Source organism: Drosophila mauritiana, chromosome 3R (assembly GCF_004382145.1).
Source record: "Drosophila mauritiana strain mau12 chromosome 3R, ASM438214v1, whole genome shotgun sequence".
NCBI lineage: Eukaryota > Metazoa > Arthropoda > Insecta > Diptera > Drosophilidae > Drosophila > Drosophila mauritiana.
Genome location: NC_046670.1, coordinates 22235503 through 22262136, shown reverse-complemented (window position 1 = coordinate 22262136; position 26634 = coordinate 22235503). Strand labels below are relative to the sequence as shown.

General features: G+C 41.6%; 11 protein-coding genes across 14 annotated transcripts; 8 read left to right on the top strand and 3 right to left on the bottom strand.

Moving 5' to 3' along the window:
* Positions 1–227: 227 nt before the first annotated feature.
* On the top strand, positions 228–1827 carry LOC117143451. The gene is made up of 4 exons (XM_033308160.1): positions 228–463; positions 516–1009; positions 1078–1444; positions 1503–1827. The coding sequence occupies exons 1-4, from the start codon at positions 289–291 to the stop codon at positions 1682–1684; spliced, it is 1218 nt and encodes a 405-aa protein (XP_033164051.1). The 5' UTR covers positions 228–288; the 3' UTR covers positions 1685–1827.
* A 2712-nt stretch (positions 1828–4539) lies between these two features.
* Positions 4540–6104, top strand: LOC117143590. Its single transcript, XM_033308338.1, has 4 exons — positions 4540–4769; positions 4828–5312; positions 5373–5739; positions 5794–6104. The coding sequence occupies exons 1-4, from the start codon at positions 4562–4564 to the stop codon at positions 5976–5978; spliced, it is 1245 nt and encodes a 414-aa protein (XP_033164229.1). The 5' UTR covers positions 4540–4561; the 3' UTR covers positions 5979–6104.
* A 322-nt stretch (positions 6105–6426) lies between these two features.
* LOC117143652 lies at positions 6427–8017 on the top strand. Its single transcript, XM_033308431.1, has 4 exons — positions 6427–6655; positions 6729–7213; positions 7275–7641; positions 7702–8017. The coding sequence occupies exons 1-4, from the start codon at positions 6448–6450 to the stop codon at positions 7884–7886; spliced, it is 1245 nt and encodes a 414-aa protein (XP_033164322.1). The 5' UTR covers positions 6427–6447; the 3' UTR covers positions 7887–8017.
* A 337-nt stretch (positions 8018–8354) lies between these two features.
* On the top strand, positions 8355–10041 carry LOC117145163. Its single transcript, XM_033310708.1, has 4 exons — positions 8355–8625; positions 8687–9177; positions 9245–9617; positions 9683–10041. The coding sequence occupies exons 1-4, from the start codon at positions 8436–8438 to the stop codon at positions 9874–9876; spliced, it is 1248 nt and encodes a 415-aa protein (XP_033166599.1). The 5' UTR covers positions 8355–8435; the 3' UTR covers positions 9877–10041.
* Positions 10042–10663: 622 nt separating this feature from the next.
* Positions 10664–13374, top strand: LOC117143901. Of its 2 annotated transcripts, none has more exons than XM_033308807.1 (6): positions 10664–10725; positions 11772–11983; positions 12056–12546; positions 12608–12790; positions 12851–13034; positions 13095–13374. In XM_033308807.1, exons 2-6 carry the CDS (start codon positions 11779–11781, stop codon positions 13280–13282), a joined length of 1251 nt encoding a protein of 416 aa, XP_033164698.1. In that variant the 5' UTR covers positions 10664–10725; positions 11772–11778; the 3' UTR covers positions 13283–13374. The 2 variants fall into 2 exon arrangements, with proteins under 2 accessions (XP_033164698.1, XP_033164699.1); XM_033308808.1 differs by having other exon boundaries at positions 10679–10695.
* Positions 13375–13515: 141 nt separating this feature from the next.
* Positions 13516–14997, top strand: LOC117145323. Its single transcript, XM_033310920.1, has 3 exons — positions 13516–14413; positions 14476–14659; positions 14711–14997. The coding sequence occupies exons 1-3, from the start codon at positions 13571–13573 to the stop codon at positions 14881–14883; spliced, it is 1200 nt and encodes a 399-aa protein (XP_033166811.1). The 5' UTR covers positions 13516–13570; the 3' UTR covers positions 14884–14997.
* On the top strand, positions 14888–18011 carry LOC117145322. Of its 2 annotated transcripts, none has more exons than XM_033310919.1 (4): positions 14888–14964; positions 16511–16737; positions 16796–17662; positions 17722–18011. In XM_033310919.1, the coding sequence occupies exons 2-4, from the start codon at positions 16524–16526 to the stop codon at positions 17916–17918; spliced, it is 1278 nt and encodes a 425-aa protein (XP_033166810.1). In that variant the 5' UTR covers positions 14888–14964; positions 16511–16523; the 3' UTR covers positions 17919–18011. The 2 variants fall into 2 exon arrangements, with proteins under 2 accessions (XP_033166810.1, XP_033166809.1); XM_033310918.1 differs by lacking the exon at positions 14888–14964 and adding an exon at positions 16077–16153.
* A 654-nt stretch (positions 18012–18665) lies between these two features.
* LOC117145103 lies at positions 18666–20442 on the bottom strand. The gene is made up of 3 exons (XM_033310623.1): positions 19662–20442; positions 19084–19609; positions 18666–19014 (listed from the first exon to the last, which is right to left on the bottom strand). Exons 1-3 carry the CDS (start codon positions 20214–20216, stop codon positions 18833–18835), a joined length of 1263 nt encoding a protein of 420 aa, XP_033166514.1. The 5' UTR covers positions 20217–20442; the 3' UTR covers positions 18666–18832.
* A 57-nt stretch (positions 20443–20499) lies between these two features.
* LOC117145105 lies at positions 20500–22102 on the bottom strand. Its single transcript, XM_033310624.1, has 3 exons — positions 21456–22102; positions 20880–21393; positions 20500–20823 (listed from the first exon to the last, which is right to left on the bottom strand). Exons 1-3 carry the CDS (start codon positions 21972–21974, stop codon positions 20666–20668), a joined length of 1191 nt encoding a protein of 396 aa, XP_033166515.1. The 5' UTR covers positions 21975–22102; the 3' UTR covers positions 20500–20665.
* Positions 22103–22253: 151 nt separating this feature from the next.
* LOC117144174 lies at positions 22254–23631 on the bottom strand. Its single transcript, XM_033309219.1, has 3 exons — positions 23089–23631; positions 22497–23022; positions 22254–22438 (listed from the first exon to the last, which is right to left on the bottom strand). Exons 1-3 carry the CDS (start codon positions 23629–23631, stop codon positions 22254–22256), a joined length of 1254 nt encoding a protein of 417 aa, XP_033165110.1.
* Positions 23632–24928: 1297 nt separating this feature from the next.
* Positions 24929–26498, top strand: LOC117143546. Of its 2 annotated transcripts, none has more exons than XM_033308285.1 (4): positions 24929–25176; positions 25264–25766; positions 25830–26199; positions 26266–26498. In XM_033308285.1, exons 1-4 carry the CDS (start codon positions 24972–24974, stop codon positions 26472–26474), a joined length of 1287 nt encoding a protein of 428 aa, XP_033164176.1. In that variant the 5' UTR covers positions 24929–24971; the 3' UTR covers positions 26475–26498. The 2 variants fall into 2 exon arrangements, with proteins under 2 accessions (XP_033164176.1, XP_033164177.1); XM_033308286.1 differs by lacking the exon at positions 24929–25176 and adding an exon at positions 25193–25214.
* The last annotated feature ends 136 nt before the right edge of the window (positions 26499–26634 follow it).

Sequence of the window (26634 nt, the reverse complement as noted above, 5' to 3'; positions counted from 1 at the left end):
TAATATAGTTTGAGCGATGTACACATATGTATTATGTTTAATTTACTCAAAACGACAAAACGTGAAATAGACAAAAACTTGCTCGATAGATAATTAATTAAAGTTTACTCAGAAAAGCTTGTACGGGAGGCAGTGAAAAGCTCACATGTTCTATAAAATGAATTAGGAAAGCTCCCCCAACGATATAAAACTATTGATCCTCCCTGCCTGGCCTCAGTCCACTAACTGTAGAACAACGGGGCGTATACGTATTTTCTACTTCTGAGAACAAAGCAACTATTATCTACAATGGCGGCCAGTAAAATTCCCGATTGGTTAACTGCTGAAATATTTGAAGATTTGCTCAAGGCAAATGTGAACGGATACTCAAAGGTCAAGAACTTTAAGGCGGACATTGGATCTGCTGCAGGTGAAAATTATGCCACCATTATGGTTCGTGTCAAAATCGAAGTTGAGCTGCAAGGTAAGTTACTGCGGTTTGTTTACAAGAAAACTCTCTCATTTGCAAACCTTAGATGGCAAATCGAAATCGGTATCCTACATGGTTAAGTTGCCCCACCAACTGGAGGTTATTCGGGAGATGATGAAACGAACCAACATCTTCGAAATCGAGCGTACCATGTATAACGAGGTTGTTCCTGAACTAGAGGACCTTTACAAAGCAGTGGGATTGGACATCACTTTCGGCGCCAAAAGCTATGATCTCAAGAATGCTAAGACAGAGTACGTGGCCCTGGAGGATTTGGGACTGAAAGGGTTCAAGAATGCCAACCGCCTCGAAGGACTGGATCAAACGCACACGGAGCGAGTTCTGCGAAAGCTATCCCAATGGCATGCAGCATCCGCCGTGCGAGTGGCCACCAAAGGACCCTATCCCAAAATCCTACTTAGAGGCATGTTTAAGGAGGAAAGCAAGCCCGTTATGTCTGAAATGTTGAATGGAATGGGCGCGAATTTCGTTAAAAGCTGCGCCACCTACGAAGGTCACGAGGCTTATTTGGACAAAGTCGTAAGTAGTAAATACTTCAAACGCCCCATTAGTCGCGTAAAATATTTAATTGTTCCTTCCTATATCAGAAAGCGTTGCAGCCTGTTACTATAGATAAGCTTTTTGAGTTCGCCAAGGTCGAGCCAACGGAGTTCAACGTTCTGAACCACGGCGATTCGTGGTCGAACAACATAATGTTCCAGTATGATGCCTTCGGAAAGATCAAGGAGGTGTATTTGGTCGACTACCAGCTGCCCAAATACGGAACCGTGGCACAGGATCTGCTCTACTTCTTGCTCTCATCCACAAAGCTGGAGGATAAACTGGCCAAATTCGATTATTATATTAAGATTTATCACGATAATCTGGTTGAGCACCTGAAGATTCTGAAATACTCGAAACCCATTCCTACTCTGCGAGATATTCATTTGGCACTTTTCAAATATGGCTACTTCGGTATGGAATCTTATGGGTCCTTTTGGGAAATAGATAATAATTATATTACATTCCCCAGGCTACTCGGTCGCTACTGGTGTAATGTCCGCTGTTCTCTTGGATCCCACGGACAGTGCCAGTTTGGAGAACTTCATGGGTGGCAATGACTTCCAGATGCAGCTCTACAACAGTCCCCGTTACCGCAAACACATCCAAGCCGTCATGCCCTGGCTGTTGAATCGTGGCGCCTTGGAGCTCTAGAGCCGCCAACACAGTGATTTCAATTTTTCACAATAAACAATCGAAATTGAGTCAGAACAATGTGGGGCACTATGATAGTGCTATCAGTATCTGTGCGCGATAATGGCAATGAGTATAAATAAACTTAGAACTTTTAACGATAAAGGACTTCAATCATTTGACCAAACTCATCATGAATTTGGCATTTTGGGAGGGAATGTGGTTATGATAATGGGAACCAATGTTTAAAATTAACTTAATGACTAAGTCATTCAAGCCAAGCCATGCAATAGCTCAATTATTATCAGATCTAGAGATACTACACAAAATATGAGAACTAGACTTCCACTAAGAAGTTCATTGCCATTCAGTTGGTAAAATGTATACTGGGTAGTACAATACACCATATATGGTCACAACAAACCAGCGTAGCAAAACATAACTTAAAAAACCGGCTTTATAAGCTTTTGTGGCTATAACTTCTTAGTACTTAGGGAACACCTTTTTGGGCATCAACAAATAAGCGTATCAAAACAAAACAAAATGAAGATAACCGCCTCATTATAACAGAAAAGCTATCTGCAAAGTTCGGAAGAGCAAACTACACAACCATATGCCATATAAGGCATGCGAACAGGGTAGCAAAACAAAACTTAAATAAAAGCTATAGAGCGTACCTCTTTAAATTGTTCTATCTACTTACGTACATACAGCTGCGGTTAAAATAATAGCACTACTGCAGGTGGAAAGTTGATTTCCTAAAAAAAGGTATTGAATGTTTATTTTTTTTAAAGTCTGATTGCATGAATAATAAGTACCATATGTTGTCTCTCTAAGCAAGAAATTTTGACTCTCTCAATGTAACGGTTCTTTTTGTTTTTGGGCACTTTCTGCAAAAGGGCGCTAAATGAGGCGGTAACAAAAATAGCACTGACCACGTTTTTGCTGAATAAAATTAATAGGAGTGATTGCTTTGGGTTTTTTTTCGACATATTTTGAAAAAAGGAGTTGCATTAAAGGTTTTAATTGAATTTTTTTCAAAAGAAGACCAAAAATTCTCTAGTTATGGGTCGGGGAAAGCATTCTACCGTCGAAAAAAGGAATTTGATTAAAAACATGATCTCTGAAGGTAAAACCTACGCTAAAATGGGACGGTTTGTTGGTTTTTCAAACAAAATGATCCGCAACGCACTTCTGTTTGTCGAAAATAACGAAAAACGTGGAAGAAAGCCCTCTATGTCCAACGTGGAGATCAAGCGCTTGGTTCGGCAAAGCAAGAAGGAGCCTTTTAAGCCGGCGACGGAACTGAAGAAGGAGCTCCAGATAGCTGCAAGCGTGGAAACAGTTCGCAAACACTTAAGACAAAACAACCTTAATGTGTGCAGTCCCAGAAAAGTCCCGCTTCTGACTGCGAAGCATGTGGCAAAGCGAATTTTATATGCCAAGATACGCAAGGACTGGCCTGTGGAGAAGGGGCGCCACATTTTGTGGTCAGATGAGAGCAAAATTGTTTTTTTTTGGTGGGAAAGGCTCTCGGTCTTATGTTCGGCGTCCACCCTGAGCTGAATATAATCCTCGCTTCACCTTTAAGACGGTAAAGCACGGGGGATCACACATCATGGTATGGGCGTGCTTTTCATACTATGGAGTAGATCCGATTCATATGATTCAAGGCATCATGGATCGGCACATTTACACAGATATCCTGGAAAATGTGATGGCGCTATATGCCGAGGATGAAATGCCGTTTTTTTGGACATTTCAACAGGATAACGACCCAAAACACACGAGCAAGAGAGCTCGAAAGTGGTTTGAGCAGAAATCGATCCGAGTAATTAAATGGCCTGCTCAGTCACCCGACTTGAATCCAATCGAAAAACTTTGTGCGGACGTGAAAAAAAGGTTTCTGAAGCCAAACCCAACAATAACGAGGAACATTGGATTCATGGGAGATCGAGGATCAAGGATTCATGGAGCAAAATTCCTCAACAACGGTACCAGGACTTGGTGGACTCCATGCCAAGAGGATGCGCAGCTGTCATTGCCTACAATGGTCACGCAACCAAATATTAAGATTCTTTAAACATAGTTCTTAAGATATAATCCATTTGTTGAACTCCTATTTTATTTTTTTATTTAGTTTTAGCAAAATACGAGAAACAGTGCTATTTTTGTTACCGCCTAAATTTGGAGGTTTTTTTTTGTTTTACCAATTATTTTTAAAATATCCATTAGATCTGTTACCAATTTTATTATTTCGATTGAAAATCATTGTAGTATTTAAGATTAGTTAAAAAAATTATGAAAAAATGTCAGAAAATAGAGAAACGATGGGGCAAACACAAAATGTGCTTATGGTGCTATTATTGTTACCGCAACTGTATATTACTTGATTTTATGGCGTACTACACAGGGTAATAAGTTTGCAAGTTGTAGTTTTTATATCACCAAGCTTTTTTACAATTAACTATTATGAGTTTGCCCGAGTATGACACCCAATTCGTACTATTTGTCGTTGATTATCGCATCGGAACACGGATGGATTGCGGAACTCGCCGTTCGCACTTCCACTAGCTAAGTAATGGGTATCAGATAGTCAACGAAATCGACAAATGCGGTATCTCATGTTCTTAATATAACCTTTAATTTGTTTTCGAAAATTTTTAGAATATTTTTTAATTTTGTAATGTCACGCTCAAAACGACTTTATGGCATGGTTTACGCAAACTTATACGTACGTGGATAAACTTGCAATGTCATATTCTAATTAAAGCTGTCTGTGGCGATTGAGATAAGGTTTATCTCGCCCATCTTATATCAATGCCAAACCTATTTAATGAAGAGACTTGCATAGCAAGTGCTCAGTTGCTGCGATCAAGTCTAGTAGAACAATTAAAAATGCCACCCCAGACAAAGGATGAAAATGTTTGCGAGCGAGAGGTTCCGATTCCGGGCTGGGTGAAACCAGAAGCCTTTGAGGACCTGCTCAAGGATAATGTCAAGGATTATAAGAAGACCAAGGCCTTAAGGGCCAAAGCAGGAGTAGCTCCTGGCGAGAACTATGCCACTATAATGCTGAGACTGGAACTGGATGTGGAAACGAAGGGTAAGTTAAATTTGTTTAAAAAAAAACGAAAAATAATGCCAAAGGATCTATATTTTAGACAAATCGGAAGTAACGAAAGCATTCATGCTAAAAACTCCACACGACACTGACGCATATCGCAAGCTTCTTCAAGAAACGAACATTTTCGATGTGGAGCGCGGAATGTATGTGGTAGTGGTTCCCGAGCTGGAGCAAATGTACCGGGATGTGGGCTTGGAGGTAAAGTTTGGGGCTGAGGCCTACGAAATAAAGGTGAGCGAGCACTATGTTCTACTGGAGGATCTCAGGCCTCGAGGATTCAAAAACGTAGATCGCCTGCAGGGCTTGGACCAGGCTCACACCGAAAGTGTCCTGAGAAAGTTCGCCCAATGGCATGCGGCTTCTGCAGTTCGCGTGGACCGCAAGGGCCCCTACGAAAACAAGTATACCAATGGTTTTTTCAAATCGGAAGAAATCATGAACTTTTTCTGCGATCGCAGCGCTAAAATTTTGCTAAATAATATCGATCAGTACGAAGGACACGCAGCTTACATAAAGGATTTGGTAAGTTAATTTGTATTTCTTTATAGGTGCGTTTCTAATCTCAACATTTCCCTGCTACAGCAAAGTGTTTCAGAAAAGTTATTCGATATATTTAATGATATTAAGGAACCGAAAGCCGACGAGTTCAATGCCCTCAACCATGGCGATGGTTGGTCTAACAACATTATGTTCCAGTACAACGACAAAAACGAGATATCGAATACATATTTTGTTGATCTTCAATTGCCCAAGTGGGGATCAGTTGCGCAGGATTTGTACTATTTCTTGATTTCATCGACCAGCCTGGACATTAAAACGGAGAAATTCGACTATTTCGTTTGGTTCTACCACTCGGAGTTGGTGAAACACCTCAAACTTCTAAACTATTCAAAGAAACCGCCAACTTTAAGAAGCATTCGCAATGATCTTAACAAGTACAGTGGATGGGGTAAGTTAGGGTAGTTAACTATTATTAAATCTTATAAATATAATCTTATTGTAGCCTTCATTTGCTCTATATCCGTAATGGGAGTCGTTCTGCTGGACCCCACAGATGAAGCTGATTTCGATAAATTCATATCGAAGGATCATTCCAACTTTACGAATTCCATCTACACCAATCCCAGATACCGCAAGCATATGGAAGTTGTCTTACCTTGGCTGCAGCATCGAGGGGCCCTGGAGTAAAATATCAAATGGTCTCTTAAAATCTCTTAAAAACTTAGAAATAAATTATACGATACAATACATTGATGTTGAATTTCGGATTATAATAAATAAGGTGATGTTGGAATAATCTTTCCAAATACTTGATTCAATCCCAACGCAATCCTTGTGGTAACATCATCTGAATCTGAACACTTTAATGATATTTTGGATTAAGTTATACTATATTGCGCCAATATCGCTGAAACTGCGAAGTCACTATGATAATCTACTCTTTGGGGTGGGGGATTGTTTTAAAATTTCCGGACGCACCTTTCGAGCACAGTCACTTCTCTCAAACTAAATTAATATAAAACAGTTGACTGCTTGTTGGGTAAGAGGTAATGCTTATCGCTCACATAAGATTAATTTCTCCCTAGAGTATTTAAGAGATTCGCTGAGTGCTCTAAGCTCGCAGTAAGTGCGCTGATCTCGAACAGATTGTTACAAAATGCCTCCCCAGACAAAGGATGAGGATGTTAGCCAAAAACAGGTCGCCATTCCCGATTGGGTTAAGCCAAAAGTCTTTGAGGAGCTGCTTAAAAGGATTGTCAAGGATTACAGAGCAACAAAATCCATGAGGGCAAGTGCAGGAGTCGCTGCTGGCGAGAACTATGCCACCGTAATGCTTAGAATTGAACTGGATGTTGAAAAAGAAGGTTCATATAATTTTATTCCATAGAACTAGTAAATGAGGGTGAAATAATCTTTAAAATATTGTAAACTTTCCAGATAACACTCAAACCACTAAGGCATTTATGCTCAAGACTCCCCATCAGTCAGAGCAGTATCGTAAAATAATCGAGAAGACAGATATCTTCGATGTGGAGCGAGGAATGTATGTGGAAGTAGTGCCCGAACTGGAGCAACTGTATCGCGATGTGGGATTGGAGGTCAAGTTTGGAGCTGAACTCTACGAAATGGAGGCCAGCGACTACTACGTCCTGCTGGAGGATCTCCGGCCACGTGGTTTCGGGAACATAGATCGCCTCGAAGGCATGGACCAGGCTCACACCGAAAGTGTCCTCAAGAAATTTGCCCAGTGGCATGCGGCCTCTGCCGTTAGAGTGGAAACAAAGGGTCCTTATCAGGAGAAGTACACACAGGGATTTTTAAAGAACGAGGAAATCATAGATGCCTTTATTAATCGGAGTATGAAAGTTTTTCTGGATAACGTCCATCTGTGCAAGGGTTTCGAGACTTATCTTAATGATCTGGTGGGTAACTTATCTTTTGATATCCTTATCTTCAAATCTTATATCTTATCATTAATTGCAGCGCATTGCCTCCGGCAAGACATTCGAAATTGTGGAGAAACTAAACAATCCGAGTCCTGATGAATTTATTGCGTTAAACCATGGCGATGGTTGGGCCAACAACATTATGTTCCAGTACAATAAGAAAGGCGAGATACAGGATACGTACTTTGTCGATCTGCAGGTCCCCAAGTGGGGATCAGTGACCCAGGATCTGTACTACTTCCTTTTGTCTTCTACAAGCTTGGACATAAAAACATCAAAGTTTGATTACTTCATCTGGTTTTACCACTCCGAATTGGTAAAGCATCTCAAACTGCTTGGATATTCGAAAACTCTTCCCACTTTAAGAAGTATTCACGACGCTCTCAACAAATACAGTGGATGGTGTAAGTTTTCAATCGTTGCCCAATCATTAGTTCAGATTTTAAAAAATGAAAAATTTTTAGCGTTCATCTGCGCCTCAACCATATTGGCATATGTACTCCTGGATCCTGTAGACGGAGCCGATTTTGATAGAGTTCTTGGTGATGACGACTGCAGTTTTAAAAAATCGTTATACATTAATCCCAGATTTCGCAAACATATGGAGGTTCTATTGCCATGGCTTCAGCATCGAGGAGCTATGGAATAGACACTTAGAATGCACAATATTATATTGTTTATATATATTAAAAGTATGTAGGGTGTATAACGAAAAAATGAAACTAAAGTTTGCTATACAGTAACGTGTTGTGCAATATCTAATAAAGACCTAACTAGTGATTAGCAAGCGTTGTGGTCAATAATAAAAAAACTTTTTCCCGGAGTCTACATATACGAAAATATAACTTTAACTAAAGGTTTGAGCAATTTTTTTTGTATATGGTCGTACAATTATATTAATTATCTTTTACACTTTTGTATATGACAGACAAGCCTCTAAATGGGTATAAATCTATTTGTGTATGCGATACATACCCCCAAGTTTGTTTTGGTCTGTATGTATGTATTCCTCGCGAGACTTTGAAAACAAGTTGTTTTGAGAACTCTCCATAACCGGCACTCTCTTTGTTTTCCAAAAAGCTTTTGGAGCTTTCGGATTGGCATTTGTTTTGGTAGCAAACAAAGATACAAAGGGAAAAAGTTTTGCTCCCACGTTTGTTCGGCACCAGCCGGCAAATAAACTTTTATTTTGCTCAGAATGACGGAGGAGACAGGAACAGTGCCTATGCCCACCTGGCTGAAAGCAGATCTTTTTGAAGAATTGCTGAGTACGCGTTACGGCGGCAATTATGCCGGAATCAAGAGCTTCAAGCCGGAAGCCGGTCTCAAGCCGGGAGAAAACTACTCTACAATTATGCTGCGCCTCAAGTTTGAAGTTGAACTGAAGGGTGAGTGTGAGTCACAGATGCGGCGAACAATGGAAAGTCAAGCAGACATATTCATCATCAGATCACACCATCGAAAATGTGAGCTATATGCTGAAGACTCCACATGATTTCGAGATGTACCGCGAGATTCTGAAGAAGAACAACATGTTTGCCGTGGAGAGGGATGTGTTCATTCAGGTGGTTCCCGAGCTGGAACAGATGTACAAGGATGTGGGCTTGGAGGTCAAGTTTGGGGCCAAGGCTTATGAAATCGACGCGCCCGATGATTACGTACTTCTGCAAGATCTGGGTCCTTTGGGTTTCAGGAACGTCGATCGCCTGGAGGGTCTAGACATGGTTCACACCAAGAGTGTTCTGAAGAAGATGGCCCAGTGGCATGCGGTCTCGGCCACCAGGATCCATCTGAAGGGTCCGTACGCCCAGAACTACTTGCAACCCACCTACGCCGATACCATGAAGGAGAACATCGAACAGGTGGCTGAAACTTTGGGCAAGTATTTCCTCAAGTGCCTGCCACTCTACGAGGGTTACGAGGAGTACAGCGAGGCGGTTGTAAGTTTGTTAAGCTGTATGCACCAATTGTTTGCACGGGTAATCGCAAAATAATCTATCTGTGCAGCACCAGATGCAACCCAAAATCGTCGACCTTATGTATGCCATGAACACGCCCGATCCGCAGGACTTCAATGCTCTGAATCACGGAGATTGCTGGACCAACAACATCATGTTTAAGTACGAGGACGAGTCCCCCGAACCGATCGAGACCTATTTCGTGGATCTCCAACTGCCCAAGGTCACGAGCGTGGCATATGATCTTATCTATTTCCTCCTGGGCTCGACGAAATTCGAAATCCAATTGAGTCAGTTCGATTACTTTATCAAGTACTACCACGATCAGCTGGTCGAGCACTTGAGATTGCTGAACTACCCCGAAGCGAAGACCCCCACGTTGAGGTTCCTCCACACTCAGCTATTGAAATATGGACGAGTTGGTAGGTGCAAAGCTCACTCTGCAAAGCTGTAGATAACCAAGTTCTGATTTCTTTTCCAATCGTAGGGTATCACATTGCCTTCATTCTCTGCCCACCAGTGCTGCTCGATCGGACTGAAGACGCAAATCTGACCGACTTCGTCACCGAGACGGATAATGGAGATGGTCTCAAGATGGCAATGTACTCCAATGCCCGATATAAGAAGCACGTTAGCGCCATCCTGAAATGGTTAAACAATCGAGGGGCCTTCCAGTGCTAGTTCACAGCACTTCTTTGATTCAGATTTTTATACATAAATATATAAAGTATAATACTTATTGCTAAAGTGATTCCTAATGCTCTCTGGGAAAAAAAATTTGTAACAACATACCATATAAAATGTTCTGCTTGTAATAAAATACTAATACATGACTTAAAAATAAAATATTTTTGTAACTGATCAACCATTATTCAGTGAAGGCAGATGGTATTTAACATGGCTTTGGTCTAAACCAGGGCTAAAAATAAAACAAAACTTAAGTGCCCCAATAAACCACAATTAAAGATAATCAAAAGGCCGTATGGTGCCCATATAGACCAGCATTTTGTAGGATTACTAATATTCTAATAATTGTTTATTGAGTGCGTGGTGCTTGTGCGGAAACCGAAGGTGAACTGTCTATCTACCCATCACATGTCACGCCCGCAAACAGCAATTAATGAGGAATCACGAAATAATTAGAGCGAATGGCGAGCACAAAGAGGAACTCGGGTGCCCGATCCCGATAAGGAAGTCGAATCAGGAGCGGGAACAAGAAACCGTTTTCGTTATCAATCAAACAATTGACGGTGTTTGCGTCTCTATATCATATATCACACACCTCTCGCTCTGGCACGCTATCGCGCACCCACTCTCGCCACTGCCAATTGCCACTCTTTTGCCGGTTTTGGCGAACTGAATTACAAAATAAACTTCAATCGAATGCATGCGATAAGGAATTTCTTGGCCCATACCCAAATCGGGGCAATACCGCTGTTCCCGAGCACAACGACTCGTATTTCCCATTCGACAGTTGGCCGGATTGCAGTCGATCTATCAGTACGCTCCGTTTACCAATTAAGGAAAAAGGTTTGCTACCGCTGTGTGTGTTTTCGCAGTGGGCCATTCCCCGAATCTAGGGATCCAACCCGCCAGTTTTGACCAACCCCCAATAGTGCTATAAAAACATCTAGTATTCAGACTTTTCTGGTGTTGGAAAGAGCGACTAAGAGTGAAATTAGCTTATAAGCAAAGAAAGTGCATTGGAAATTGTTCAAAAATCAATACTAGCATTTTAGTTCGATTAGGTAGGATTCCCCAAATAGTGTTTCGTAATGCACTCTAAACTCATAGCAGGTGTTTCATTCGGTGGCATGTGACCTGATTTACGATTTTTGCTCATTAATTTGCGATAATTCTGATAATTGCCTAATCAATAAAAGCCCCACAAAAGTTCGGTAATTACCCGTATTGGAATGACCACAAATCGCCAAATCACGTTTCTCCAACTACTTTGATAAATTATCTTCAAAATGATGCATTTCCCACGCAATTCTTAGTAATACAAGTTTTCTAGTCTTGTGCACTTAAAAAAATATAAAAACATCAGGTAGTGCAGCAACTCTTCTCAAGTATCGAAGAAAAAACACTTGAGAGGGGCATTAGCAGTTTTAAGTATTAGCTTGAGTCATACGCTAACTGACTTTTTTAAGTGTGAAATAAAAGTAGTGCCACATATTGAGGTAATAATGACTTTTGCAGAGATAACATCATGGAAAAGCATTCAAAAGTTATTGCACTTAACGTTCTTTCACAATTTTTATTTTACTGTACCAATTAGTGTCCGTTATGATAATTTTCCGCCAACGCATTAGACCTCAATTTGTCGGCCCATTTGATATAATTCTCTAAAAATACACAAATCTTGAGACGTTCTTTATTGAATGGGCTGGGCCAAAAGCAGAACGCATTTTATTATTCAAATATTCCGCGCCTTTGGCAGAAACGGAAGAGTGGCGCCACCTATGCTTGATGTTGTCGAACAATCTGTTAGCCATGCTAACAGTGAAGTTGAAGCATTTGATTCGTTGTTATCAGCACGCCACTAATGCTATTTTGGATTCATTTTATGGCAGATTCATCATGTCTGAGGCCACCAATGGACATAGTGAGGTGCCAGCCAATAATCTTCCATCTTGGCTGTCGAAAATCACTCTGGAGAAGGCTGTTCAGGCCCAGATCGGAGACTTTGAGAAGATCATCTCGATAAGCCCACAAAAGGGCAGCAGCGATGGCGATAACTATTCTACACAGTTCCTTCGTTTGCTGGTGGAAGTGGAGCTGATTGGTAAGTGCGGATCTATAAAATAGATAATCCTCTAGATAAATAAATAATAATATAAATAAATATTGTTCGCAGACCACAGCACTAAGGATCTTTCCTTCGTTCTGAAGGCGCAGAACAGCAACGAAATGATGGCCGCCATCCTGGCCAGGTTGAAGCTCTTCCAAAAAGAGGAACAGATGTACCATAGCATTCTGCCCAAATTCGAGAAGCTCTACGCGGATGCCGGCAAACCCATTCAGTTCGCCCCCAAGGCCTTCAAGTTGGATCGTGATCTCGGAGTGGACTACATTCTGCTGGAGGACCTGCATCGCAAGAACTTCAAGAACGCCAATCGCCTGACCGGTCTGGATCTCGATCACATGCACAAGGTTCTAGAGAAACTGGCCGCCTTCCATGCGGCATCCGCCTGCTACGTGGAGCATCACGGTCTCTTTGGCGAGGAGTTCACCGTGGGCGTTTTCAGCGAGGCCAATCGCCAGCTTCTTCAGGAGTTCAATGCATCTGGTGCATTTCTGGCTCAGCTCAAGAAGTGGAAGAATGCGCAGAAAATTTATGAGAAGCTGGTGGGTAACTGGTGTACCAATGAGTTTAAAGGTGATCCGGCTATAAATCTGTTTCATTTAGGCTGACAGCGATGACTACTTGGTGGATCGTCTGCTGCAGGATCAGCAATACAATAGCAGAGAATTCAACGTGCTCAACCACGGAGACTGCTGGGCCAATAATGTGATGTACCAACATGATGCATTTGGAGCTATTAAGGAGACCCTTTTCGTTGACTTTCAAGTGGGAAAATACGGAAGTCCGGTAGGTTCCTTAGATAAAGGTTCAATCCGAATATAAATAATCTTAACTTTCTATCTGCAGGCCAATGATCTGTACTACTTGATATTGTCATCGGCTGCTCCAGAGCTGAAGACTGCCAAGTTTGACGACTTGGTGCGCTACTATTTTGATAATCTTATTGAGAATCTGAAGCTTCTGCAATACCACCGACCGTTGCCCAAGTTGAAGAACCTGCATGCTTCCCTTTTCCGCAACGGATTGGCTGGTGAGTAATCCAGTCCAGTATCGACATTACGATATCACATTTATAATGCTTTATCGACAGCTTATATGGTGGTCTCCAAGGTGTTGCCCGTCGTCATGCTGGACAAGACAGCCGATGCTAATCTGGAAAGCTATATAAGTGACGAGTCCAAAATGAAGAACGCCATGTTCACCAACCCGAAATACGTCCAGGTGATGACGGAGGTGCTGCCATGGTTGGACAACCGCGGCCTGCTCGACTGGAAGTGATTATCGTCCCAAGTATTGTGGAGTAATGAAGGATTCGTACTTTAATAATGACTTTTTAATTGTGTCATCTACAAATTGCGTTTAAAGTCAAATAAAAAGATAATTATGTTCTAAAGGCCCGTTGACTGACATTTAAAAATAGAATTGATACATCATGCTAGTATAAAAACTTGAGTTTTAAACTTGGTTAATATTGCAATAATGAATTAATCTTTTAGGCTCTTTTCATAGAAATTTCAATCAATAGTTACACTTCCAAACAAAATTGTTTTGTATATTAAAATAGCAATGAAAGTACCGAAAATTCCCGATTGGGTTTCCTCTCTGTCCTTGAACCAGGCCGTCCAATCCGTCCTGGAAGATGGGGTGATTACGTCCGTCATGCCAAGCGTTCATCTTATCCAGTTTCGCAACTGCACTGTGCTCCTGCCAATCCAGGTGAAAGTCCAACTACCGGACTACACGATGAAGAAATTGTTCTTTCTACTGAAGGCACAACATGGCAGCGACATTCAAGCCATGGTGATGAACCAGTTGAAGATGTTCCAACGGGAACATCAGGTTTACCACAATGTCCTGCCCAAGCTCGAGGAACTCTACAGAGAGGTGGGCAAGAAGGTGTCCTTTGGTCCGAGGGCCTTTAGGCTGGACTACAGCATCGGTGTCCAGTACGTCCTGCTGGAGGATCTCAAGTCCAAGGCCTACAAAAACGTTGAACGGCAGGCTGGCTTCAACAAATTGTGCCTGAAGCAGGTGCTCAAGAAACTGGCCCAGTTCCATGCCGCCTCCGCCGTGTGTGTGGAAAAGCATGGCCCGTTTAGCAATCTTCTGGTCAACGGAGTCTACACAAAGGCCAACGAATCTGTGCTCCAGGAGCTGAACGATCCGGAGATCTTCCTTTCTCAGTTGCGTCGCTGGCGTTTGGGCGATCATTTCCACAAACGGTTCGTGGAAAAGGAGAAGGACCTCGTCGATGGGCTGTTAAAGCTCCATTCACCCGACTCCAATGAATTTAATGTCCTGAATCATAGCGACTGCTGGGTGAACAACGTTATGTTCAAGTTTGATGACTCCGGCCATGTGGAGGACACCGCCCTGCTCGATTACCAGTTGGTCAAATATGGATCTCCTGTAGGTTTTCTGGTTTCTAAGCCTCCGCGTAAAAGTCATCTTCAATCGTTTACCTTTTTCAGGTCATTGATTTGTACTACACCATCTTGTCGTCCGCTGAAAAGGACATTAAACTAGCTCAGTTTGACAATATGGTTCAGTACTACTTCTACCATTTGCTGGATAACCTCAAAGCTCTTCATTTCCGAGGCAGTCTACCGCAGTTGCAGCATATTCGAGATGCCCTAAACAAGAACGGACTGGCTGGTGGGTATTAGATATTAACTAAATTAAATATAATCGGTGAATGGATTTCAGCCTATGTGGTGGTCACTCGAGCCCTGCCCATAACCATGATGAATCAGTTCGAGGACGAGGTAAACGAACGATATGCCTCCAAAATGAAGTGCGCCATGTTCACCAGCCGGAAATACATCCAGGCGATGAAGGATATCCTGCCCTGGATGGAGGAGCGCTCCCTGCTGAATTAGGCATGAATTAATGTTTCGCATGATGAAATCTCAACCATTTAATGAATGAAGGAGTTATTCATAGACTGCCAATTGATTCAGGTACAATGTTAATAAACTTGATTAGGCGCCTTATCAATTTTGTTTGGGTTGATTTCAGCTTTAAATGCCAGTCATGTTGGTACGCCTTTTTAACACATTATTTCGTGTGTTTCGCATGGGCTCACGCCTGCTCTTAATAAAGGCGTAATCGCAAACTAACTTTAATTGAGCTTCAATCTAAATTGATAATATTCGATATCAGGCCACCACGAGCGCGAGCCAATGACACACATCCCGAAATCGGACAATCCTCAATTATTTCGATTCGGGATGACGAAGCTGGTTCAATTAACGAATTTCAGCTGGTCAATAGACCACAATGCATTTGTATAAGTATTGAAACACGAGTAGTGACAATGAAGTGAACAATTTGTGTGGAATTTAAATGAATTTGTTGGAGAACAATTAAGTTCTATGTCAACATTACTTTTACAGATATAACGAGAGATGTATCTACAAAATTTCAACAACACGTTGTTTCATCAATTGCAGTATTCAAACTTATCGATTGTTTAGATCAGCGAGTTTGGTTAATTGTTTTTTCCAATATAGCTTCCTGTAATTGCTAGCCCATCAATTTATGAAATACAGTGTGGTCACAATTTATTCAAAACTCAGTAAGGAATAATTCCGTTGCATTCTGGAAAAAACGTAATCTTCATATGCCAAAAATTAGGACTTTGGTTGGATATGTATGATAATATGTGACAAACAAACTTCAAAGAACATAGTTCTTATGGATTATTTTGTGATTACCGATAATTTACATACGTAGTGATAAGATATCTCAGAAATTTAGACGCTAGAATTCCTCAAACAAATTCGAACCTTACCAATACCATTCAAAATGCATTTGTGCAGGTCAATGATGATTTCTTTCAGGACTTTGGTTATCCAAAAATATGGGAACCCATTACTTGGCTTTATTGTAACCTTTGTTCTGCATCATATCTAGTATATCGGTGCTATGGGTACGCCTAAACAAAAACCCGTTTACGCTATCAGTTCGGCCCAAACACAGATACGTGTGCACACACACTAGTGCACTTGCCATGGGCGACTATTAGTATAAAAGTATGCGAACCGGACGGAGAATTCAGTATTTGCTTGTCGTTAGAAATCGTCGGACACAAAAGCAGCGTTTTCTCCGAGCGGGAATTTAAATTGGAATTAGAAATCCGCAAAGTCGGTCAGTAATAAATAACAATTGTATCAAATGTGATGGGCAGTTCGCAGCTATTCATATGAGGCGGAAACAATCTTTGCCTTGCTGCTTTACTAGTACTAAAATTATATAAATAATAAATTACGGGAATTTGATAAGTGCATTTTCGAAAAAAAATAGCAGACTGAAATACTAAATAAATTGTGCAAACCAGAAATGCAAAAGTTTTGGACTTTGAACACACTTACATCTGATGCTTTTGCTTTCGTTAACTGTTATTAAACTGAATGGGAATTACAATGTAACTCTTCTAATTGCTTTGATCTTGAACCGCTGTTCGTTTCCGCCGCGAAAGTCAATTAATTGATCTACCGTTTTCAGTATCAGCATCAAAATGTCGCCAAACAACAGCGCGGAAAAGCCCGTTAATCCCAACGAGCACCTGCACATACCGAAGTGGGTAAATGAGGACTACTTCCAGCCGATCATCGAGAAGGATGTGGAAAACTTTGACAAGATCATTAACCTTGTGCCCATTGCGGCCACTGCGCCCGGCGAGAACTACACATCCATTATGATCCGCGTCATTGTGGACATACTGCTGAAGGGTCAGTAGCTTAACAAGGATGATTTTCCAGACTTATTCAAGCTTACTCCATTTTTCAGATGGCAGCGAGCAGAAGGTGTCGTACATTTTGAAGACAATGCTGGAGGCGGACAGTGGAGCGGATGTGGTCAATGGCATGGGACTGTTCCCCAAGGAGCGAAAAATGTACGAGGTGCACATCCCGCAGTTCGTAAAGCTTTACAAGGAGGCTGGCGTGGAGATCGAGTTGGCGCCCAAGTGCCTTCATGTCGAGGCCACCGCCGAATTGATTACCATGGTCTTCGAGGATCTGAGCCGGCAGAATTTCAAGAACTTCGATCGACTAAAAGGATTCGATCTGCCGCACATGCGCCAAGTGCTCCGGAAACTGGCCGAACTGCATGCTGCATCCGTGGTGGCCAAGGAAATAAATGGTCCCTACGATACCATGTACCTGATATCCATGTACAACGAGCAGAGTCGGGACCTCTTTGAGTCTCTGGGTAAGATGCGACAGGAGCAGTACCTCAAGGCCATGCGCAACTGGGATCTCGAGAATGCCGAAAGCTACATCGCCCGGATGTGGGACCCCTTGGAGGTGTTCGAGGAAGCACTGCAAATCAACCAGGTGGACGAGAATGAGTTCAATGTGCTGAACCACGGCGACTGTTGGTCCAACAACATCATGTTCAACTACAAGGATAACGGCGAGATCGATAGAACCATATTCGTTGACCTGCAGATTGGCAAGTGGGGCACTCCGGCCCAAGACCTTTGGTACCTGATCACAACATCGGCATCGCTGGATATCAAGGTCAAGGAATTCGATCACTTTATTCAGATCTATCACCAGCGCCTGGCCGAATGCCTCAAGCTACTGAACTACTCGAAACCCATTCCCACACTCAGGGATCTGCACATCATGATGCTGAAGTACGGATTCTGGGGTTAGTATAATTTAGGATTTATATTTTGAATAAGCTGGAATGAATATTTCAATTGGTAGGACCTCTCACCTCGATGGGCGTGATGGTGGCCACACTTATGCCCACGGACAAGGATGCCAATATAAAAATGATGCTGACCCCAGGACCCGAGGCCGATGCCCTACGATACAGGACCTTCATCAATCCCTACTATGCCAAAGCTATGAAGGTGCTTCTACCGTTCTTCGATAACAAGGGACTTTTGAAGTCGAATTAGCTTTAATCCCGGATTCCAATTGTGGTGTAGCCAATTTGCTGTGATATCATATATCATAGGCGCAAGCAATAAATAAGAATTTTATTTAATTTACACATACTTCGTTTGGTTTCACTATTAAGTCGCTTCGCTTAGACTTAGCCCAGTAACAAAACCCCAAACAAAACGTTGAAATGGGCCCAAATGACGTCGTCTTCAAACTTTGGCTTGGTATGAAAAATCTTTAAATCTTTCTGCGAGCTTGTGAGCTTCAGATTTATCAACTAGTGACGTATGTGCCAACAGCAAAATAAACAGGTGTTCATTCGCTTCTGCACTTCAATGATTATCAATCAATTAACAAAAATAGGCACTGGCGATAACTAATTATTACTTGATAATAAGTTAGCTAAAGAATTTGAATCGACCTTAGACTTTTCTGTAATCGTGTTTTTAATCTATTGGCTTCTTCCAACCAAAAACCGCACTTGTTTGCCACACTCGATAAAATCGTAATTCTATTTAATCAGCCGGAAACATTCTATAAAATAATTGCACACCCAGCCGTTGGCATTGATGGCAAAAACTGAGTCACAATGGGGTTTTAATTGACCGAGGCATTCTATATATGTAATTAGGAACACGCAAATAGTTCCCATTCATTGGGCCTCCAGATGAGCAGCCATAGGGAGATGCAAATTAGCGATTCAAATGAGGCAAACATTTAAATTGTTTGTTTTTCTAATTTTAGCTTGGGTTGACATGTGTTTTTGCAAAAACGTGCTTAGCATAGTGAAGAAAATGATTGATAGAATTGATATTAATTATGAATCTGTTGAGTAAGAAAGTTGGAAGATGGTGAAAGTGCTGGGCTTAACTTAGGATTGATTTATTAAACCTTACTGGAAATTATAGCTAATATTTTTCGAAAACTTTTATTCTTGGAGTAAGCCCAACTGATCCAATCGAGCCAGCAATATTGTGACTTCTTTAATGTAACCTTCAGAAAAAGAGCATTTCCTTCGCTTTTCCTCATTTTGAAGCAGATCGCCAAAGTCAACGGACTTATCCCTCAATGCCCACATCAGCGGTAGGAAGGTGCTAATGAGGAAGAACTCTGTTGGGAAAATATTTAAATTAGATTAGATTAAGATTAAATTACACTTAGATAAAACTGCTAACTCACCATAGTACTTGTGCTGATGCAGGCGCTGCCAAAGACCTGATTGTGTTGGCATTACCCCTTTATAGCCGATCTTCTTTAGAACATCCTGCAGAACGGAGAAGTAATAGTTGATGAGTTCATCCCAGTTCTTCCATCGGTGCTCCGGCTCCAAAAGCATGTAAATCGAATAGACCAGATCGAATGTCAAGGGAAAGAGATTGCTGATTTGAAAGTCCAGCAGCATGCAGTCCTCGAAGGATCCAGTATCCTTATACTTGAACATAATGTTTCGAAGGTGTAGGTCTCCGTGGCAAAGTACCCAGTACTCGCCTATTTTCTGGCTCCTTCGAATGTCCTTCCACTCTTCAACAAGTCGCTCTAGGAAGTCGCCCTTGATGCTTTCGAAGTACGGCTTGTACTTATTCAGCTCCGGCTCCTTAGCCAAAAGTTCAACGAAGAATTCCATTCCAGTTCTCATAAAGGGATCATTCAGGAGATGTGGCATCTCAAACAGTCCGTGGGTGTACGACTCTAGGAACTCCGGTTGCTGATAAAAATTCATATTAGAAGAAGATTAACAATTACCTTTAACAGCTTACCTCATTCTGCACTTTCAAGCTGGCTGCATGCCACTTGGCCAGTTTAAAGTAGACGCTGCGTATCTCATCTAAGGTGGCGTCCCGATCCCGTAGCACAATGTAACCCATCTCGACCAGATCCTCAAAGATCAGTACCTGATGCGGCTCCAAACTGTGGTATATGCAATTCACATACAGCTTGGTGTGATCGCCGACCTCTCGAAGGATCCTCTCAAACTCGGGCAGCACCTTTGTGTACAATCCCATCTCCGTTTCGAATATGGGAGATCCTCCGAGCATATCCTTTTTGTGTCCCTCTGCCTCTGGCATTGTCTTGATGATCAGCGACTTCTGGAACTCCCCCTTCCGGTTGGTATACTTCACCCTTGCCCGGAACATGATGCTGGCATAGTGATCTCCCTTCGCACTCGCCGGGGAGAAGGTCAAATCGAGAACCTTGACCACGGGCTCCAGCTCATGGCCTTCCAAAACGCGGGCTATGAACTCGGAGTTGAGCCACTCAGGTGGCACCAATTCGTCATCGTTAAACTGGTTGTTTTCGGGGTTCCCGGACATATTATTTACTAACTTCTATTGCGATGTCCAAAGAAGAGCGAACTGAAGAAAGCTCCATTTCACTGGCACCTAAATTGAATTTCAGAGAGAATTTTGTTTTCGAATGGAATTGTAGTAGTGTGGGATTTATAAAGCTTTTACGCAGAGATAATGAAGTGCTTTTCGGTTTGTTTTGAAATTTGTGCACACAACTCTCTCATTTCGTGTAACTCAAGAGAAGAGAAAAACGTGATTTTTCGAGCGATATCAAAACAATAGCCTTTATTTATTAAATACATATAATATTTTATTTATTAAATACATAATGTATTTAATATTATTAAATACATATAATGCAACGCTCATTTAAGCAGGGTATCAGCTCTAGTTTTTGGTTTATATTTAAAAACCATATTGCAAGTTCTTTGATTAATACTGTTCCTATAAAACCACGTTTTCTAATTATTGTTTTATAAGTTCTCAAAATATCCAGATCTTTCAAATCGGGCCAGTATTGATTTACACTCTTCAATAAAATCCTGTAATTTATCATCAGTTTCTTCGTTAGTCGCGCTTGCAAGGCTAAGACCTGCCGACATGGGCAAGTAGGTGCTGAGAAATAGGAACTCTGCAATCAAAATGTATATTATTAAAAATCCAATTGATAAACAGATATAAACCCACCATAATCTTTAAGGCGATTCATTTCCTTCCAGAACGCAAGAGGATCGGGCAATTCGCCCTGGTAGCCAATCTTTCTGAGGGTTTCCCGCAGAACTGAGAAGTAGTAGTTTAGTAAGGTCTCGATTTCCCCAATCCGCTGTTCTCGGCTCATTAGCATATAAATGGAATACATCAGGTCCACGGCAAGAGGAGCAACATAGCAGCCTTGGTAGTCAAGCAGCATGCAATCCTCGAAGCCTCCGGATTTCTTGTTATGTTTAACCATTATGTTCCGTGTGTGGTAGTCCCCATGGCAGAGAACGTAATAACCGGGTTGTGGGTTGGTTTGGTACTCCTTCATGATATCGCGCAGTCGTTCTATGAAATGGACTTCTATCTTTTCAAAGTGCGGCTTGTATCTGTCCAACCCAGGAGTGCGGCCCAAGAAATCCTTAAAGGGACCCATGCCTGAGCTCATATAGGGAATATCAACTAGACATATGCCATCTTTGAATTCGTTAAAGAATTCTGGTCGCTAAATAAGAAATAATTTGTTTTACAGTTCTAATATATGATATTTTTCCGATTTTGGCTTACCTCGTTAATAATCTTCATGCTAAGTGCGTGAAATTTGGCCAACTTTGAGTAGGCACCACAGATCTCCTCATGCGTGAGCACACGATTTCGCACCATAGCATAATCCAGCTCGCCAAGATCCTCAAAGATCATAACTTGATGCGGTTCCAGACTATAATATATACATTCTGCGTAAAGCCTGGATGTATCATTGTTTTCTCGCAGTATTCTCGCAAACTCTGGCAGGACCTTACTATACATGCCTATTTCAGTTTTAAAGAGAGCTGAACCGGCAAACATTTCCAAAACCGTCTTAATAATGAGAGACTTGGAGAAGGATCCCTTATGGGTTGTATATTCTACTCGAACACGAATTATAACACTGGCATAGTTATCTCCTTTGGCACTTCCTGGAGTAAATTCCAATTTGGTAACCTTGAGGTCCGGTTCTTTTTCGTGTGATTTCAGAACATCTGTAACAAACTGCTCATGTAACCATTCTGGGACACTCAGCTGATCAGCTAAGCTATCTTCAGCCATTTTCTAGTCAGCAAGGGACAGTTACTAATACTTATATTAACCGGTTCAGGTAATTTCGTATAAATTTTATATAATAATGCGTATGGCTACTGAGAAGCGTGATGACTAAACGCCCGATGGAAACTGAAAACATTCACGCTCGCTTGGCTCTTCTGTTTATTTTTTCATTGAGCTTTTAAGCTTTTTGAAACTCACTGAAATTCACAGATGGCCTTGTTGACTATTGTTTTAACGACGAAAAGCTTGCAAATTATTTATATATTTAAATGGGCAATTTTATTACAAGTCGTCAAAATATCCCGATTTCTGGAATCTGGCCAATATTGATTTGGTTTCATCTATAAAGTCCTCTAGCTGATACAGTGTTTTCCGGGTTTTTTCCTTGTGCATCATATCACCTAAATCCAACTTATGGGTTCGCAAGCCAATCGAAACTGGCAAGAATGTGCTCAGCAGTAGAAACTCTGGAAGTAATAGAATATCATTAATAGGTGCTTTAGGCCGAAGACGATTTCAAATTACCGTAATATCTATGGCGTTTCATTTCCGCCCAAAATCCTTGTGGCGTCGGCATTGATCCTTGGTAGCCAATATTCTTGAGAGTCTCTAGCAGGATGGATAGATAGTAGTTCAGCAAAGTTTCCAGCTCCTCCCTTCGCTGTTCCGGCCCCATCAACATGTAAATGGAGTACATAAGATCAACGGCCATTGGAGCCACATTACAGGCCTGATAATCCAGCAGCATGCAGTCCTCGAAGCATCCTGTTTCCTTATTGTGCTTGAACATCATGTTGCGGGAATGGAAGTCTGCGTGGCAGAGAACGTTGTATCCTGGCTGGGGATTGTTTCGATACTCCTGCATAGTCTCCCGCAATCGGTCCTTAAAGTGCAGACTTATCTTCTTAAAATGCGGCTGATATTTACTGAGTTCAGGATAACATCCCAACATTTCTATAAAGGGATCCATGCCTCCGGTTATAATGGAACTGTCCATCAGCCCGGGCATTTCACACAGTCCGTTTTTAAATTCCTTCAAATACTCAGGTTGCTGAAAATAGACAGTATAATATAATAAATTTGAAATGTGCATTATTATAGTTTGTTTGCTGCTTACCTCGTGAATAAACTTCATACTGATTGCATGGATCTTGGCCAACTTGGAGTAGGCACTGCAGATTTCTTCCCGTGTGAGGAAACGATCACGCACAACTGCATATCCCATCTCGACGAGATCGTCGAAAATGATAATCTGATGTGGCTGTAGACTGTGGTAGATGCATTCCACATACAGCTTGGCTGGATCCTTTGCTCTTCGCAGAATCCTCTCCCACTCGGGCAGGACCTTAGTGTACATTCCGATCTCAGTGGTGAATAGTGGGGAATCTTTAAACATATCCTTTTTGACACCCTCCTCCACGATCATCGTTTTTATGATAAGCGACTTGGTGAAGTTACCCTTCTGGGCCGTATATTCCACCTTAGCGCGAAACATAATGCTGGCATAGTGATCGCCCTTGGCACTGGCCGGAGTGAAACTCAAGTTGGTGACCTTCAGATTCGAATCCTTTTCGTAACCACTCAACACCCGAGTCATGAACTGAACGTTCAGCCACTCCGGAGGAGTCAACTCGTCGTCATTGAAACTTTCCTCAGTCATATTGACGCACCTTTGGGTATACAGAGGTGGTCAAAAGTATTTACACAACGAGCTTTTTTTTCAATTGTCAACTAATTGAAAAAAAAGCTCGTTGTGTAAATACTTTTGACCACCTCTGTATTTCTATTACTGTTTTCAAACTGTTAGTGAGAGAGCCCTATATACGTGTGTATCCGATTTGTTAGAGCTTTTTGTGTTAATGTAATGAACGATTCCCTGGCGAAATCGTTATCAGTTTGAATTCGGCTCTCAAGTTACCTCAAGTTACCAAATGCCCCCCCGGTAACCAAATTCGTAAGTTTGCTCTGTTTGTTTGGAGCTTTGAAGCTTTTCAAGATAACCATAAGTAAGAAACATGTTTAGCATACTCTTATAATAAGCTTCACAAACCATTTCAAAATGTCTTTAAATAATTTAGCAATGTTTGAGACTAACTGACTGCATACGGATCAGGGGGAGATCACTTTTAGTTTATGTTCAATGATTACATTTTTAAACATAAATGAAGGATTTATAAAGTAGGCTTTTTAGTGAGGATACAATCATATCACAAGGCCATGGCCCTTTCGAGCTGAGAAGATCCTGTATGAGCATAATCCTCGGATAACAACTTGAGTACTACTTAAATAGACTCTGAAGTTATGGCCTGTCTACTTCCAGTTTACAGTAACCATCAAAACTAATCTCGCAACTCACAAGTGACGTCTTAAACAATATAAAACTTCACGATGACTAGCTGGTATACGAAAAAAAAGCAAGAAAATAATTACTGTCGCAAACTATTTTTGTATGCCTATAATAATGAGTTTGCAAAAAAGATGGCTGAGTATTAATTATACAAGCACGCGTGTTACAAATTATTTTACTACAATCGGTGCCGCAAAAACAAACAAACTATCTATATGTATACGGTTGTTGTTAAATAATTAGAGCAACAAATACTTTTTTTGTGTCGGAAAACTCATTAATCGGCTGGCTATCAACAAACCATGTGTCAATAGATTGTCAAGGCCTTATAAATTTTGTTAACCGTGCCAATTTTTAAAATATATGAAAGAAAGAAAACATTTAAAAAATAATAAAATAAAAATAAAATTTAAATATGTACAAAAATTTAAAAATTGATACGACTGTGTCTATTGAAGTGGCTATGACAATCAATAGGATTCACATAGGTAATACCAATTTCGTATTGCCCCACAACACGAAATGGGCTTAATGATAAGGGAATGTTAGAGAGACCCGATTTAAAGCTCTACTGGAAGAGTCTACAGTTTCAGTTCCCAACTAGCAGTTGGCGGAAGAGGTTGTGCTCGCCAAATAAAAAAGACAGTATCATTATGACCGACAACGATGATATCGTAAACCCCAATGAACACCTGATCATTCCCGATTGGATCAATGAAAAGTATTTCGAGAGTGTACTGGCCAAGGACGAACCAGATCATGTCAAGGTCTTGAAGTTCACGGTAGTGGCGGCGATTCCGCCTGGCGAGAATTTCACTTCGACCATGCTAAGGGTTTATATCAAACTGGAAATGAAAGGTGAGTTGGCGAAAAGCGTTCGCCAATTAGCATGTATGGTAAGCTGGCGTAAGAAACTGGAAACATAATTTGACCCATACTTTGCAGATGGTAGCGTCAAGACCAAAACATATATCTTCAAGACGATGCTGCCCGAGGAGCGAGGAGGGAGCGATATCAACGAGTTTGGCCTCTTCCCCAAGGAAGCCATGATGTACAAGACGTACCTTCCCGCATTCGAGGCCCTCTACAAGGATGTCGGTTGGGACATTCAGTTGGCGCCCAAGTGCCTGCACACCGAGGAGCGGGAGGGTGACATCCATTTCATCTTCGAGGACCTGTGCGTTAAGAGGTATACGAACATGGATCGCACGAAAGGCCTGGACATGGAGCACATGACCAAGTGCCTGCAAAAGCTGGCGGAGTTTCATGCGGCCAGTGCGGTTTACGAGGAGCTGCATGGTCCCTATCCCAGCGAGTTCAGTGAGGGATTCGTTAAGAGGGATGTAAAAAAATTTCACGTCGAAGGGTTCCAGCTGAAGGAGAAGGCCTACAAGAAGGCAATGCTCTCGTGGGGTTTGAAGGACGCCGATAAATATATAAAGGCATTTGTAAGTTGAAGATAATCAAAATTCCAGGGTCTGCTGCAACTAACAACTATATATTTCTTTTAGCCCACTGTTGAGCAATATTGGGCCCAATGCCTTAGTACTTTGGAATTGAATCCCGATGAATTCCATGTACTAAACCACGGCGACTTTTGGTCAAGCAATCTGATGAGCAGCTATCTGCCGGACGGAACTCTCGAGAAGCTGATACTAATCGACTTCCAGATTGTCATGTGGGGCAGTCCGGCCATGGACCTGCTTTTCTTTCTCACCCTCTCGCCCACCAACGATTTGCGCATCAAGGAGTTCGAGCATTTTGTAAGGATATACTGGGAACGTCTGGTCGAGTGCTTGAAGGTCTTGAAGCTGAAAAAGCCGCTGCCAAAACTTCGTGATCTTCAAAACTCCATGAACAACAAAAACCACTCCTTTTACGGTACGTTTCTAATGCAATCATTTTTGTTATAGATTCCTACAACATGTAATTGCAATTCTTCTGCAGCTTTCTTCAGCATCCTGAATCACCTGCCCATTATTCTCTTCCCCACCGACAAGGACAGCAACATACACAACATGTCCGCTCAAACGGAGGAAGGAGAAAAGTATAGATTACGTTTGCTCTCAAATCCCGCCTTTGGAAACGTTATGAAGGATCTGTACCCCTACTTGTATAACCGCGGGATTCTCAACTTTGAGGACTACGATGTGTGATTTATTGCCCGGCAATAAAATAATAGGAAGTATAACGAAATCTCGTTTATCTGGGGGTATCGCATAAGTGTGCAGCTTATCATTATAAATTGACGGTCATCTAGGTAATCGTTGGTTACCTCTGATAAAAAATTATCTCCGGAGACGATAACATTTTGTG